The 15,985-nt window shown below is 30.9% G+C and overlaps 2 protein-coding genes across 3 annotated transcripts; both read right to left on the reverse strand.

The window, feature by feature from the left end:
- Positions 1 to 711: 711 nt before the first annotated feature.
- Positions 712 to 6,966, reverse strand: LOC145578877 (GDSL esterase/lipase At5g03980-like). 2 transcript variants are annotated; one of them, XM_081636176.1, is made up of 6 exons: positions 6,662 to 6,966; positions 3,238 to 3,360; positions 2,674 to 2,886; positions 1,641 to 1,789; positions 1,213 to 1,486; positions 712 to 1,094 (listed from the first exon to the last, which is right to left on the reverse strand). In XM_081636176.1, the coding sequence occupies exons 1-6, from the start codon at positions 6,711 to 6,713 to the stop codon at positions 841 to 843; spliced, it is 1,065 nt and encodes a 354-aa protein (XP_081492302.1). In that variant the 5' UTR covers positions 6,714 to 6,966; the 3' UTR covers positions 712 to 840. The 2 variants fall into 2 exon arrangements, with proteins under 2 accessions (XP_081492302.1, XP_081492301.1); XM_081636175.1 differs by having other exon boundaries at positions 3,238 to 3,401.
- A 2,627-nt stretch (positions 6,967 to 9,593) lies between these two features.
- LOC145578879 (acetylajmalan esterase 2-like) lies at positions 9,594 to 14,054 on the reverse strand. Its single transcript, XM_081636177.1, has 6 exons — positions 13,808 to 14,054; positions 12,403 to 12,569; positions 11,330 to 11,545; positions 10,834 to 10,982; positions 10,418 to 10,691; positions 9,594 to 10,035 (listed from the first exon to the last, which is right to left on the reverse strand). Exons 1-6 carry the CDS (start codon positions 14,005 to 14,007, stop codon positions 9,812 to 9,814), a joined length of 1,230 nt encoding a protein of 409 aa, XP_081492303.1. The 5' UTR covers positions 14,008 to 14,054; the 3' UTR covers positions 9,594 to 9,811.
- Between the last annotated feature and the right edge of the window lie 1,931 nt (positions 14,055 to 15,985).

Raw genomic sequence — 15,985 nt, forward strand, 5'->3', positions numbered from 1 at the left:
AAATGGTAAAGTAGTTGGAGATGGAAAGAGAGATGCAGTATTTTTTTGTTTTACAATTAAGTAGGGAATTGAATATAATGATTAAAAACTTTTAGAATCCTTAATGAAAAGTTATAATTCTTATATAAGTGTTAGTTAGGTAATAAAGTGATATTAATTGTGGAACAGTGGTAATAAAAGTTGGGATTCAATGGATGTAATGGTTCAAATCTAATCCATATTAATGTGTTGTCATGTCATCATCTATGTGGCGTTATGTCATAAATTTTATGATGACAAAGTATTACACATATCGTCAACATGTTAATCATTTGGGTTTTAATAATATTATAAATTGGGTTTTTTTGGGCCTCATTTATATGTTGTAGGCTTTCTTATTAATGGGTTGAGTTACTTGTATATCCCATACAACTAGCCTCCAAAGCTGGTACGATAAAGTTAAATCATGGTCACTTTCGATATTTTCATATACGAGTAAAACAGATTACAAGATGTATCAAACAGACAATTTGATGTGATCCGATCCTATATATACTCCTATACAACTAGTGAAAACACATGAAGGTAAGGATTCATAGGAATAAAATGGCTTGGGTGACATAAGTTCTGATCTATTGATCTTGTCAAAGGGGACATACAACAAAATGTTAACTCTTCTATACGATCTTGTCAAAGGGGACACACAACTTCATTGGGCGATACAAGAAGAGATCAAGTTCATATGGCTAACCACTCCAAATTAAAGCAGATGATATAATAGTAAAAAGATGTGTTCATATAATCCTTCTCTAGACCTATGTAACCTTCTAAAAAAATAAAGATATGTTGTATAACTTTCTTTTATCCCAAACTTATAAATGTACTTAGTGAAGAAAAAATTAAGAAGAGAGAAGAAAATTTCAAACGTTTAACGCTAGAATTGTCATTGAAAACACTAGTATGTTTTATCAACCATTGTGACATAACTTGATAAGCATGTTGAGTCAAATGCACTCCATCCCAACTTACGCGTTTGTAAGGATCTTGACAAACTGGAACTCCTTTATTTCCACAATTATCACAACAAGCATTTAGCATAACATCCTTGTCAAACCCTACATTTAATCAACCACATTGTTTTTAGTTAGTTACATACACTCGAATGTACGTATATACTGATATAACAGAAATTCAAAAAAGAACGTGATTAGGGTATACGAAGTAGGTACTAACCGTAGGAGGTAGCATGTTGGAGAAGTTCTAGTAAGGCTGAAACATAGTTCGCGTACACAATTGTTACATCAGGGTGATCCTCGTGAACTTCTTTAATAGCTTCTTGTAGTTTATTGTTATGAAAATCCGCAAAAGAATTCAAATCTTTTAGACATTGGAGGTCGTCATACATACTTTCGTCGTTTGTTTTAAACTTGTTTAGGTAAATGGTCATACAACCAATGGGAAAGTTTCCCGGGACAACAATTCGAATGGCACCGAGCTTAATCACTTCCTGCAAGAACGATAACAACGGCTAACAGATTAGAATACATAAGTAAGAACTACGAAGTACATTAAATACATTCCTTTGTTGCAACTAAAAAGAAACGGAGGTAGTATGTATTCATGAGTACTGAGTACTTATAAAAGGGTGAGAAGATGATCACCTTTATGGCCAATTTTATAGCTTGCACGACTTCAGGCACTAGTTTATAGATTTCTGTTATTGACATTTTTTGAAAAAAGGCCCAATTATAGTCATTTCCTCCAATTTCACCCATCATAATGAGTGCCTTTGCGAGTTTGCCCTTGCATTCTAAAAATATAAATGAAATCAGAGATGTGAGTGATCAATAAATATGTTAGGAGTAATATATTCTTAAGACTTGATACAAAATAAATAAAAATATTTCGTATAATCTATCGTCTGCATATGAAGCTAATCACATTGTGGTTCAAAGGAATACTTGAAAGTAGGGGAGTGGAGTAACAAGATCACTACCTCCAAGTATCCTCACTTGATAAGGTTCGAGCCCTAAACCTCTAAGTCCTAAGGCAATGTATTTTATCAAGTGAGCGAAGCTAAGCCTTGTTTTGGTAATGAAACAGGAAAATATATTAGGAGACCTTTCTCATGAGAGATACTCCTAATATGAACTAGTGTATTATGCACTAGTTTTCTAAATGGTAATGAAAAAGGTTAACATTAGGAGATCTTCCATAAGTTCAGACTAGTTTTAATATCATACACGAAGTACATTTCAATTGGATAAATTTAAGAAAAATTAAGTTCATATAAGTAAAATCAAGTAAAATAAAAGGAAATGCCCCAATTTCTCAAGTGAGAAACAAATGACATTTTCGTAAATAAACCAATAACTTTATTCAATTGTGGAGCTCACAATAATAAAAAAGTTGTTGATTTATTCACGAAAATGACCCGATGAGAAACAAATTTCATTTCTCAATATGAGAAACAGGAATTTCCCTAAATAAAATGAATCATATATTTCTCATCCAAACTCACATAAGGAATATATAGTTATATACTATATTACGTATAAACATTTGTCGCACACACAATTTTCCCTATCTTAATGATAGCCATGAAATTGCATACACAAGTTTCATTGAGAGCATGCAATTTTATGGCTATAAATAGTAAAATTAATAAAAGGAAATAAGTTGAGCAAAATTTACCTGAAGGACTAGAACAAATGGAATGAAGATGGGACTTGAACCAATCAAGCTGCACAAATAAGGAGCTATTTGTGGCGTGATAACTAATATTGTTCTTAGCTAATGTAGAGGTGTTGAGTGCAGTCGATCCAGCAACAGCAAAGTTAACCCCATGACTAAAGTTACCATCTTTGTTAAGATACGGATCAAGATATGGCAGCTTAAAGAACTCGGCTGCATCGATAACAAGTTAACAGCCAATAATAAGAACTAGGCTTGTTATCCTTTAATAAACAAGTACTTTGTTTCACTAGAATCGCAACACTTACTGTTCTTTTTTATTTATTTATTTATTTTTTATTATTTAAAAAAAAAAACTTTAACAACTTAATGAAAGAAGTCTTCATGTGATGTCACACTCACAACTAAATCAATCATATTACTTCGTCCATTTTTTATTATTTATTTGCAATAAAAGAGTATTATTTGTAAAACATAAAATATTAATTTATTATAAATATTAAGAAACGGAGGTAGTAAGTTAAATATATAATTGATTTAATTTGATAACAAGGCGATTATTACCAATATAGTCAATCATAAGAAGTCCATCTGAACAACGACCGGTTGGCTTGTGGAAGAAAGTTTCTCCATACGGTAATTTTGCGAAGGAAGATTGTGGATTTTCACGTATAAAGTTGCCCGTATCTGAAATTGAATCTCCAAATTGATAAATGGCTTCGATAGTTCTGTGTGATGCATAAATTGTGAGTGTATGATAAAAGAAAAAACAAATGATCAAACAATTGGGTTTAAATTTAAATTGACTCTTAGTATCCATTTGATTTGATGTAATACATTTACAATGAAATATTACCTCCGTTAAATGTTATATGCAATTTTGGAATATTTTATATCTTACAAATAATACTTCAAATTTACACATAACGTTTAACGGAGGTAATATTAGTTTTCATGAAATATATATATATATATATTGTCACACTTACAAGATAGTTCTCCTTTGTTTGTTTCTTAAAAGAAAAGGTAAAGAGAAATTAAAAATAAGAGTAAAAATGTGGGGATGGATGAAAGGAAAGTCAAAAGAAGGTAAGGAGGAGGAAACTATTTTACACTATTATGAAAAAAAAAAAAAAAATGTGGATTCAATTCTCTTGTGTTATGAAGGAAACTATTTTACACTATTATGAATGCAAATTTCTATTATTGGGAAAATTATTTTCCACCCCTTTCACAACCCAATCAAAGAAAAACAAATCATGGAAAAATCGTTTTCTATGAAATATTTTAGCCCAAACAAACAATAATCCTGCGTTGTCCTCACTCTTGCGGAGTATTTTTTTTTTTTTTTTATTATTGTTCTTCTCATACATTCCTTACGTTTTAATAAACTATTAACCCTTTATTTCTATTCTATAAATTTTAGTTCTCCAACAAATTCCACTTAGACAATATTTTACACCATTTCTGTATTCAAAATATGTACTTGTATATTTTACACAATTTTACTAATCTTCCTAAAGCTTAATGTCGTTCAAATCGATACATTAAAAAATGGTAGGAATATGATATCTGGTTCTAACTTGAGTGTCAGAAGGCTCCACCCCATGGATCCTCGAGGGCTTGGTGTTCATCTTGCAAGGCTTGTGCCGTTGTGCGTGAGTCAAAGTCCAAGTTTCATGGACACTCATACCATAATAAGGCACCTAGGGTATTTAATCAAAATGTAATGCAATCGAGCTTATCTTATTTAATTTCATGATAGTCACTAACATAAAATCATACTGTAAAACATTTCTGTCAATTTGTCCATTCTTTAATTTGTTTGAGGTAGGAATTGAAGTAAGAAGGGAAAAAACACAAAAGGCGTAATTTCACTTATTTTGAATTTTGAGAGAAAAGTTTAATTTGATTCTACTTCTTCCGTTTCTATTTAGTTGACTCGTTTGATTTAGGCATATATATTAAGGAGAGGAGAGAGAGTGAGAGAGAATGATAAATCAAGTGGGATAGCTAGTAAATATAAGATAAACGTGTCAACTAAAAAAGAAAAAGGTAAGTAAGAGGGTACTTGATTTTTTTTTTTTTTTTTTAATCAAATAAATAAATTCCTCTTTAATATCCCAATATTTAAAAATTATTTGGTATTACGTGGCTCGTTTTAATTAAATTTTGTTCCCATTTCTGTTAAAGCTAGCTCCTCTTTTGCACCAAAAAGTAGTTTCATTTCTGTTCACTCAATCACTAATTTTCTCTTATCATCATTATCAACCCACCATATCTCCTTTCCTAAGCACTAATATGAACCAAACAACATAATCATAAAAGGTGACAAAAACTCCAAAATGGAAGTTGCATTGGATTATTATATCTTGTACTCTTGTATCACTAATTTGTAGTGACTACCTAAACGACTATAAGTTTTTTTTTCCCTTTTGTTGTGTTTTTAGAGAGCCACAAAAGCGGGCGACGAGAATCATTCTCAAAGTCTCCTAATATTGGAAAAAAAACTCTAACCATCTTAGCTATAACTCACTCTTGATTATAAGTCACTATACATAGAGGTGACAATTCGGATAACCGGATGGAGTTTGGGTCGGGTCTATTCGGGTCGGTTCTGTTTCGGTCGGACATGTTCGGGTCAAAATTATTCTTATAATTCGGATCGGGTCGGGTCGGGTCAAATTCGGGTCATGGTCTATCGAGTCCGGGTCGAATATGGGTCGGATCAACTCCAGATCGGTTCATGTTCGGTTCGGATAAATTCGGATCGGGTTCAAAACGGGTTTAACCGGGTTAATTTCGAGTCGGATGAATTTGGGTCGGGTTGATTTCGGTTCGGTCAAGTTCAGTTTGATTAAGATAAGGTTGATCCGTTGATTCATTAAATTGGTCAATTTCAATTCAATTCCTTTTTGTGTTTGGCTGGATTTTAATCGAGTTGACCCAATTCATATTTAAATAAGGTTATTTTTAAACTAGAGTTATTATTGAGTTTTTACCTTATTATTGGGTCAATATCAAGTCATTCATGTATCATACGGAGTATATTTTATCGAGTTAAAATAAGAGGTTTTGATGTTCAAGTATTACAAACTATTTGTAGCAAATTTAGATGAGATGAATATAAAGCTTAGAAAATAATTTTATGTAATTGGTATATACATGAAGTAAACTTGTTACTTCGCATTATTTCTTGTAGTGAAAAACGTAAACTTATTAATAATAACGGAGCAGTATAAGAACTTGAATAAAAAGGTCAAAAATTAATTATGGCCTGGTTAAATTCGGATCGGGTAAAAATCAAATCGAGTTAAAATCGGGTCGGGTTAAATCAGTTCAGGTCAAAATAGATCGGATTAGATCGGTTATTTGCCGGGTCAATTTCGGATCGGGTTGAGCTCGGGTCGGATCAAATCGGTTCAGTTAGAGTTCAGGTCGGGTCAAACCGGATTCGGGTTGAGTTCAGGTCGGATCAAATTGGTGCCGGGTTAAGTTCAGATCGGGTCGAATTCGGATGCGGGTTGAGTTCAGTTCGGTTACAAATCGGGTTTGGGTCTTGAATTTCTCGGATCAAATCGGATCGGTTACAGTTCAAAACGGATAGCTTTTTTCGGGTCGATTCGGTTTTGACACCTCTAACTATACATATGTACAATATTGACACAATTTTAGATATTTTGTGTACCTTCTTATTAACAGAACCTAATAGGCTAATATCACTAAAAGTGATTTATCCTCGTAATAAACTCACTTTCACTTTGAGTGCATCTCAATTAAGGTACACCCGTCACCCGTGAGTCAACGCATTGGTTTCATATTTTCAAGCATCACCACATAAAAGTCAAACCCATATAGCACTACCAATCTAATACTTCACTAATCAACAAATGGATCGGCAAATGCAATATATGAACAATTGAACATACCATTAATCATATACAATAAATTTTGGGAAAAACAATCAAACACAAATTTGATAAAATACCTGGAATCCGAACGTTGTAGACCGTCCGATACGACTCTGATCGGATTATCATCTGTAAAGGTAGATTGTAACGATACGGTTGCGTAGCAGAAGATCAGAGCTGCTGCAACGATGAAGGGGAGATAGGTGGTGCGACCACCCATTATAATTTTGTATTTTTGTTTAGTTTTGGGAGGAAAATAATTGAACTAAGAAATATACAGTATAAAATAAATTGTGAAAAGTTGGTAATCATTTATTAGTTTGAATTTTGTAGCGTTGGGAAATCGGGAAAAGAAGGAAGAGAGATCTTTCGGCTATGAGGCCTATGACCAAACTAGGCCCGCAAACAATTATTGATGGAAGCGCACCATTTATTTTATCCCTTTTGGTTGTACAATAATTAAGGAGGATGTTAGAAATTATTTGTTTTTTTTGGTGTTTAGAGAGAGCCACAAGGGTAGGAGTGAAAATCGATCTCACGATCTCCTGGAATCGGGAGGGAAGCTCTAACCACTTGAGATATTCCTCACTCTCTGGGAATTATTTGTTTGGTTTATCTATGTATATGAGAGAGATTTTTTATAAAAAGCGTATTTTAGTAATTCCTAACCGATTGGGTGACCCGAAAGTCACCGAATAACCCTGACAAAGTAACTCCGGTCATATGTGTTATGAAAATTTGTGTTTTATAAAACTTTTGATCTTTTTATAAAAAATTATTATTTTTAAAGAGTGATTCACTAAGTACTTTTGGGAAAAAAAACACACACATAATTATAATCATGCTCACATTTTTCTTAAAAAAAAAATAAAATAAAAAAAAAATAAATAAAAAATCACCTCTCAAATATTAAACAAAGTAAATTAAAAAAAAAAAAAAACTTTAATTTCCAGTTTTACTAAAACTGCAACACTCTGACATATGCAATCATGCACTATTCACATACTCTGTTTTGACTAATTTCTATGTTTTATGGTTAATTATATATAAAAAAAATAGTCATATAGGATCTTATTAGATTCATCTCAATTATTTATAGTTTCATAATACCAATTTCATAATTTTTTTCTTAATTAGAAATTCAAATAATGCATTGATAAGCGTGAAATGAGAATTGTTGCAATTTGATTAGTAAAAGTGTAAAACGAAGGAAGTTCGTTTTTAATAATATCGGATTTTTTCTTAACTGGTGATTAACATTGTGCATTGGCAAACGTGAAATAAAAAGTGTTACAATTGTAATAAACTGGAGGAAATACCTCCTTTGTTTCTTAATAGTTGCATCAAATTAACTTTTTCCAATCAATTTTTCCTTTGTCAACTTTACCTATGTCTTGATACTAATATATATATATATATATATATATATATATATATATATATATATATATATATATATATATATATATATATATAAATGGTTGTTGAGTTAATCTCAATATATAAATTTTCTATAGTTATTAAAGCATAATTATTAAATATATGATGGTCAAAACAATGCATAGCCATATATATATAGTTAAAATGATGCAACTATCAAGAAACGGAGAAGGATAAAACTAGGAAATCAATTATTTTCAATAACATCAATGTAACTAATCTATGGCAATGTTTTTCCTTTTTGAAAGACTAACAAGGCTATAGAAATCAAACCGATAAGAAAGTAATTATTATTTTTTTGTTAATGGTTTTTAAAATAAATATGATTGGTTTAAGAAAGAGTTTTTAAATTTCGTTAAACACAATTTATATGATCAATTTAATACGTAATCGATCAAATATGAAAATTTGCTAACGTAAGTATGTAACCAAACAAGTTAGTAGTTTATTGGTGAACATACACCATATAATTCAACACCAAGCTTGAGAGAATTGAATCATGTAGTCATAGACCTTGCCCAAAATCTTATTGACTTGTACTCATAATAAATATTCTCAAGTACTCTCATTTAGGGCCTGTTCAGATTTACTGAACTGAGCTGAAATGAACTGAACTTATTGCAACTAAATTGAAATGAACTGAATATTTTATAAGAGAAGGAAATTAAGAACTGAACTGAATTGAACTTATTAGAGCTGAGCTGAATTGAACTGAAAATAAGCTGAAGAAAACAGGCTCTTAGTCCATCAACATCATTCTAACTAAGAAAGCAATTAACAAGATTGGACTTTTAGCTAGTTTGAAAATTGACTTTGCTACAAGTTAGTTCAAAAACTCACCAACTTTGCTGAAAAAAGTCATACCAGAGTAGAACATAAAGCAACCAGGCCACATGTGCAGCAAATCATCATATTATTCAAAGGGGGAAAAGCATACTTTGGCATGCTACACAAGATTCATAATTAGAAAGTGTTAGTTAAATAGCAATTTAGTTGGTTATACACTTGTATAGTTGTATGCACAGAAATATGTCTATTATCATTAAATAATTGTTACAATCAACTCATGTACAGTATATATTCATATAATTCAATTCCAAAACCCCAAAACCCCATTTTTCTTTTAAACAATTTTGAAAGGGTTTCAGTACAAGTGTAATCACTGTGTAGAAAACCTTCTTTATTCGAGAACAACGATTCACTCTTTTAAAAGCATAACTTACTAGATTTGACATATACTAGTTCAAGTAGGCCTGTACAAAACTATCCGAGAATCCGAAAATCCGATAATCCGATCCGCAACCGATCCGAATTTTGGGATATCCGATCCGAATAAGCGGATATCGGATGCGGATTTGGATATTAATTTTCAGAATTTCGGATATCCGATATCCGAAAGATATCCGAAAGATAAAGCCTAAAATAGTGAAATATATATATAATTTTTTAAATTGTTCATATAAAACTAACCCTGTATTATTAACTTATTGTAATATTCTTAATATATTTGATGATAATATTAATTGCAAAAGGACTACTATTTTTGTTAAAATATTTTGTACAACTTAGTGATAAAAAAACGGTAAAATTAGTGAAATTTAGAAAGTATTCATAACAATTTTACTTAATATTGGATAATGGATATTCGAAGCATCCGATCCGAAAATTTTGGATATCTGAATTTTTCAAATCGGATTTGGATATCAATTTTTGATATCCGAGTCTTCGGATATCCGATCCGAAATCACATTTTGGATCGGATATCCGATCCGTGAACAGGCCTAAGTTCAAGTTGTAGAGGAAATGATGGAATACAGATTATGTTTTATCAACCATTTTGCCATAAGTTGATAAGTACGTTGAGTCAAATGTATTCCATCCCAAAAGATGCTTTGATTAGGATGTTCACATGCAACAACCCCATCACTTCCACACATTCTCTTCATATCAAAATTGAACTCGTTGTTGCCAATACCACAACATACCCTTTGAGTTGCATCTTTATCAAAACCTACACAAAAAACAAAAATAATATGTTTGATAAATAATAGTAATTTACTTGCAAATTTGTAAATTAAAGAATGTGACAATATATGCCATTGATAATATAATCCTAGGTTTTTTTTTCTTGACCCCTTAGTTTTAATACCACTCAGAAGAGACAAAACTTTGAAGGAAAGGTTCGACAATGAAATTTCATTATCATGAACATCAGAATGTACTTAATTTAATCTACAAAATTACAACTTACGCCTAAGTTCATTCCGTTATTATTGGTAATTATCAACAATCAAACATGCAATTAATGAAATCTCTTTAATTTTTTTTTCTATTTTAAATATCATTATATATAATACAAAGTGACTCAATTTATAAGAAGCACATAAACTTACCTAGTGAAATTGCATGCTTGAGAATTTCATTGAAAGCTGAGAAATAGTCTGCGTACACAATTGTGACATGTGGGTGATCTTTCTGAAGTTCTCGAATAGCTTGTTGCAACTTTTTGTTATGAAATTTTGCAAACTGATTAAAGTTTTTTAGACATTGAAGTTCATTATACTTTCTTGAGTCATTTGTTTTATACAATGCACGATAAATAGCCATGCAACCCATTGGGAAATTTCCGGGGACAATTATTCGAATGGCACCAAGATTAATAACTTCCTGCATGAACAACACAAATTAACATATTTAAAAAATAAATAAATAAATAAAATAAAATTTAACACATGACATGTACCATTAATTAGTAATTGTTAACATCTCTATGAATTAGAATTTCTAAAAGGTTTAAGGAGTTATTCACCGTGACACTATTTTTTATAACTTGAACAACTTCCGGCACCATTTGATACCCTTTTGAAAAATCTTCTTTTTGAAAGAATGCCCAATTATAGTCATTTCCTCCAATTTCGCCCATCATAATAAGTGAATTTGCAAGTTTTTCTTTGCATTCTGTATAAAAATATAGAATTAAGCAATAATATTAGGAGTTTCACGCTTGTTAATGCATATTTTATATTTTGAAAGTTTGTAACAAGACTAAATAAACAATTCAGATTTCACATGACTATAATATAAGATTCTAAATGTTGTAAATAAATTTTTTTTTTTTTTTTTTAAAAAAAAAGTGTATTTTCATTGTTTCAACACACCGGGCTACACACAAGCAAGAACGTAACTCTTCATTCTTTGAAAATCTAATAATTTACGCAACAAAACTATGCAAGTTTCAAGCTTTTATGAAAAAAAATTTATAAGTGAGACTATGGTATGGGGTAAGTACGTTTAACATTATGTACCTGATTCAGTAGAACAAACAGATTTAAGATGAGACTTGAACCAATCGAGTTGCACAAGTAAAGAACTGTTTGTAACATTTGATGTAGCAATATTTTTCATTGCGAAAGTTGAAGTGTTGAGTGCAGGAGCCCCAGCAACAGCAAAGTTTACTCCATGACTAAAATTACCGTCTTTTTTAAGGTATGGATCGAGGAATGGCATGTTGAAGAACTTGGCTGCATCGATTAGAACCAATAAACAATAGTAACTAGTAAGAATTGAAAACTCGTGGAGGTTAAAAGAGACGAGAGTGTATGATTTCATGTCACACTAATCTTGTTTCAAAATATATTGCGCCAATTTAACTTAATTAGTCATGGCTTTGGTAGCATGTTAATACTCGTTGTGCAATAGTTAGGAGGATCATTCAATGCTACTCCTAACTATTACACGAGTACTAATTAACCTTATTACTTGTATGTTATAATCATACAAGTAATAAGGTTAATTAGTACTCGTGTTATAATCAGCTTCTAAGAAAGAGCATATTAAAAAGATGGAGGTTACGGAAATGCGCATGTTAAGGTGGATGTGTGGAAACACTTTAAGAGATAGAATCAGAAATGAGGTTATTCGCAAGAAAGTAGGTGTGGCGGGCATTGTAGATAAATTAAGGGAAAATCGTCTGCGTTGGTTTGGACATGTAAGACGGAGACCCGAGGGTGCACCGGTGCGAAGAGTGGAAGAGTGGGACCATGGAGGGATTAAACGAGGAAGAGGGAGACCAAAGATGACTTGGTTGGAAGGAGTGAGGAAGGATATGAAGTGCATGGATTTACGTGAGGATGAAGTTTTGGATCGTAAGGGATGGAGGAGAAAGATTTATGTTGATGACTACACGGAATAATCAAATTTGGTTCATGTTAGCCGACCCCACTTTTGGGATTAAGGCTTTGATTGATTGATTGATTGATTGACTTGTATGTTATAATCAAATGGTTTTAGTCCTATGAAAAAAAAAAAACTTAAAATAATTCAAAATCTTATATATATACGAATAGTTGAAAATTGAGATCAAGCAAAGCGAGCTTACTTAAATAGTCAATCATAAGAAGTCCATCAGAAGGACGACCCGTTGGTGTGTGGAAGAAAGTTAGGCCATATGGTAGCTTTGCATATATGAAAAGAGGATTTTCATGTATCAAATTTCCCGTATCAGAAATCGAATCTCCGAACTGATAAATGGCTTTGATAGATGTTCTTTAAAATGCAAGGATTACATAATAGTGTCATCAAAAAATTGGAGTAGAAATCAAAACAACAATCAATAATATAATCAACTAAAGTTTTAAATTTACCACATCATTATTTTTTAAATTACGTGATAATTTAATTGGTAACATATTCAACAGTACACACTTGGCACATATTCTATACGAAGTAAAAAATTTTTTAGGATATTGCATGATATATGTAGTCCTTTAATTAGGACTACATATAAGTATTAAATGTAGTTTAAAAATGAAATTAAGTTGGGAATTCATAGCAAAATTATACATAAATTAATGTAATTAATGTTAATCTATCACTAATATTACATATTTTCTTCTTTAGCTTCTTATACATTTATCATTTTTTTTCAAGCATCAATAAACTATATGAAGTATAATTCATCTTTATTTATTCCTTTGTACGTTTTTTCAAGCATCAATAAACTATATGAAGTATAATTCATCTTTATTTATTCCTTTGTACATTTTTTCAAGCATCATTTATGGCTTGCTTTTTATATAAATTTTTTTTTTTAATTTAAAGGAAAATGTTATACATAGCCCTTAGGGCTACATAAAAGCATTAAATTTACACTTGAATATCGTAAAAAGTTAAGAAATCATAAAAATATAAATACTAATTATACTGATTTACGCGTGTTTTTGTCATGAATTCTTAATTTTATACAATTTCCAAAAGTGTATTTAATGCTTATATATAACCCTTAAGGCTACATATAACATTACCCAAATTTAAATAATCTCCAATTTAATTAATTTTTCATCATCATATCCAACCTATATACTACGTAAGTACGTATTACTTTTTTGGACACAATACTACGTAAGAGTAGTATATAGGTTGCATCATTACTACGTATTAAAATGATGTAAAATATGCCATAATTTTTTTAAAAAAAAACTTGAGGCAATTGCAAGATATCTTAACATGTATCACGGTATCACCCGAGAAAAATTTATTTGTCGTCTGTTATTAAATTAATCAAATACAAATATGTCACCATTGATTTAAAAAAAAGGACAATTTATTGTATAGTACAAAGAATGAAGTACTCCGTGTGTGTATATATATATATATATATATATATATATATATATATATATATATATATATATATATATATATATATTCATTTCTCAAATAATTAAACTAAAAACACTCAAAAATAATTACTTGTACGAGTATATAACTAGAGAAATAAGAACCTGGGGAAAATGGAAGCATCTTCAAGATCATGGATATCATCAAGGACATCAACGGTGGAGAAAGCATCAGAGGATTGAAACTCTCGTGGACCGTCCGATACGATTCTGATAGGATTGTTTTCGGTGAAGGTGGATGATAAGGATACCACTGCGAAGCAGAGGATCAAGGCTGCTACTAAGGAGAATATTTGAGCACCCATTTTTTATTTTGTGAGAAAATACTATTATTGGAGAAGAAATGGAGTAGTATAAAATTAAATAAATATACGTACTATTTAAAAGAAGTTGAACAAATTATGAATTAGTAATAAAAGGAAAATTTTCCAAAGTTTCCAACCATAAGTTTTAATTGGTGGGGACATTGGATGTATTAACAAGTCACAAACAAATACGAGTACAAATAATTGAGTATGTAATAAGTTTTGACAAAAAAAATCACTTTCTTAAGGGTTGGTGCTCAGGAATGGTTAGAAATGATTTGATGGCTTTGGAAATTTGAATATCATCAACATTAATTGTAGTCTAACATGAGAAACATGATAAAATTTTAAACATTTTTTGTCCATACGTACTCGTTCGGTCCCATTGTCGGTTTTTTTTGGAATTTAATTGCTGAGATATCCGAACTTTTTTTTTTTAGGCCATGTTAAAATATAAAATTAAGTAAAAATAATTTCTATTCAGCAAATTATTTTAGTTGACTTAAGTTCAATTCAGTAAAAATAATTTCATTTCATTAAAAATTACTCTGTAATAAGTTTGAAGAAACATACTACCTCCATCCCCAAAACTTTGACCCTTTTGGCCTAATTTTAGTCTCAAAATGATCGACCCATTTGCATTAAAATTGTAACACCCTCGATTACATACTAATAATAAATAAGAAATAAAGGAAAAATAGACAACCTTTAAATAAAATTGCGGAAACATACACCTAAATTTGAGGTATTACCGCCACACTCAACAACTTGTCAAGTGTTAAGGTTTACAAAATCCCAATAATTACAACCCAATAAATCTAAGTGAGCTATTTATACAACTTTACAAACTCGATATAAAAACACTAATCGATCACTTGAGCTCCTTTAGCTACGATCACTTGATCAACCTGCTTAAACAATCTTGATTGCTCACCATTAAGGACAAATTCCAAAATAGATCGTCGCAGGGCCACCATAAGAAAAAGACATGGCCGCAAACACAAGTTAGCACAACAAAACAATACACACATCAACAAAAAGCTGAGTAATCACCACTTATCAAGATACAGAGAATAATATAATAATTAACATTTTTAGATCAATTAAACCGCAAATTCTATGCTACTCCTGGAGTACCGTGTGCATGGTATTCCAGGTTTATAAAATTTATGTTATTTTAATATGAACTTCTTGTTATTGAACTTCTTGTTATTTTAAAATAAGTACGACATTTATTAATTCTCTTTTTGTTACCGTTCCGTGTGGAACAAGCATTTGTAAACATCTCCAGGTCCGCCCACCAACTTCCTGGCAAGATGCCTACGGTTAAAAAGCATCGACATGTCAAGATCCAAATTCGAATTGGACCATAGACCCGAGAAAGTCTTGCCAAAGTTCTCCTTCGTTAAGAACCTCTTCCGGGCATGCCCCTCCGATCTTGGTTGGCCTTTCACCCCTAGCCACAAGTCATCCCCGTATTTTGCCTTATGTTATTTTATATTTGCATATTGCTTTTTTTTTTTCAACATTGATCATTTCGCTGTACTCTATATTTATAAAATTCATGTTATTTTGATGTGAACCTCTTATTATTTCAATTTATATACATGTTATTTTTTAAATAAGTACATGTTATTTTTATAAATGCATGTTTTATTTTTATTTATTTTTGTATTTTTTTTAATGCATGATGTTGAAGTAAATAAGTGAATAACATATTATTTTAGCAAAATAACACAAGGTTTAAACAAAATGACGTAAGACTTAGGCAAAATAACTCAAGTTATTGGGTATGGAGTAATATGATCCAGGAGTATATAATACTAATTGCAATTAAACAATGTAGTTCAAAACTACATTACACATTGTACTCTGAAAATAACCTCTGTCAACTCAACCTCGAATAATAAAACGAATCTCTACTCAATTAGCTCATACAACACATAAGTGTGTCATGCTCTTTGTTCTATACCTAGCC

Source organism: Chenopodium album, chromosome 14 (assembly GCF_948465745.1).
Source record: "Chenopodium album chromosome 14, dcCheAlbu1.1, whole genome shotgun sequence".
In the NCBI taxonomy this organism is placed as follows: domain Eukaryota; kingdom Viridiplantae; phylum Streptophyta; class Magnoliopsida; order Caryophyllales; family Amaranthaceae; genus Chenopodium; species Chenopodium album.

Excerpts from the sequence above, each read along its gene's own strand:
- LOC145578877 (XM_081636175.1), bottom strand. The coding sequence starts at position 6,804 with ATGGGTGGTCGCACCACCTATCTCCCCTTCATCGTTGCAGCAGCTCTG. Across the intron at positions 3,402-6,661 it reads CTACAACGTTCGGATTCCAG|AACTATCGAAGCCATTTATC; the intron begins GTATTTTATCAA and ends TGCATCACACAG. Across the intron at positions 2,887-3,237 it reads TCTTATGATTGACTATATTG|CCGAGTTCTTTAAGCTGCCA; the intron begins GTAATAATCGCC and ends TTATCGATGCAG.
- LOC145578879 (XM_081636177.1), bottom strand. The coding sequence starts at position 14,007 with ATGGGTGCTCAAATATTCTCCTTAGTAGCAGCCTTGATCCTCTGCTTC. Across the intron at positions 11,546-12,402 it reads TCTTATGATTGACTATTTAA|CCAAGTTCTTCAACATGCCA; the intron begins GTAAGCTCGCTT and ends TAATCGATGCAG. Across the intron at positions 10,692-10,833 it reads TTATAAAAAATAGTGTCACG|GAAGTTATTAATCTTGGTGC; the intron begins GTGAATAACTCC and ends TTGTTCATGCAG.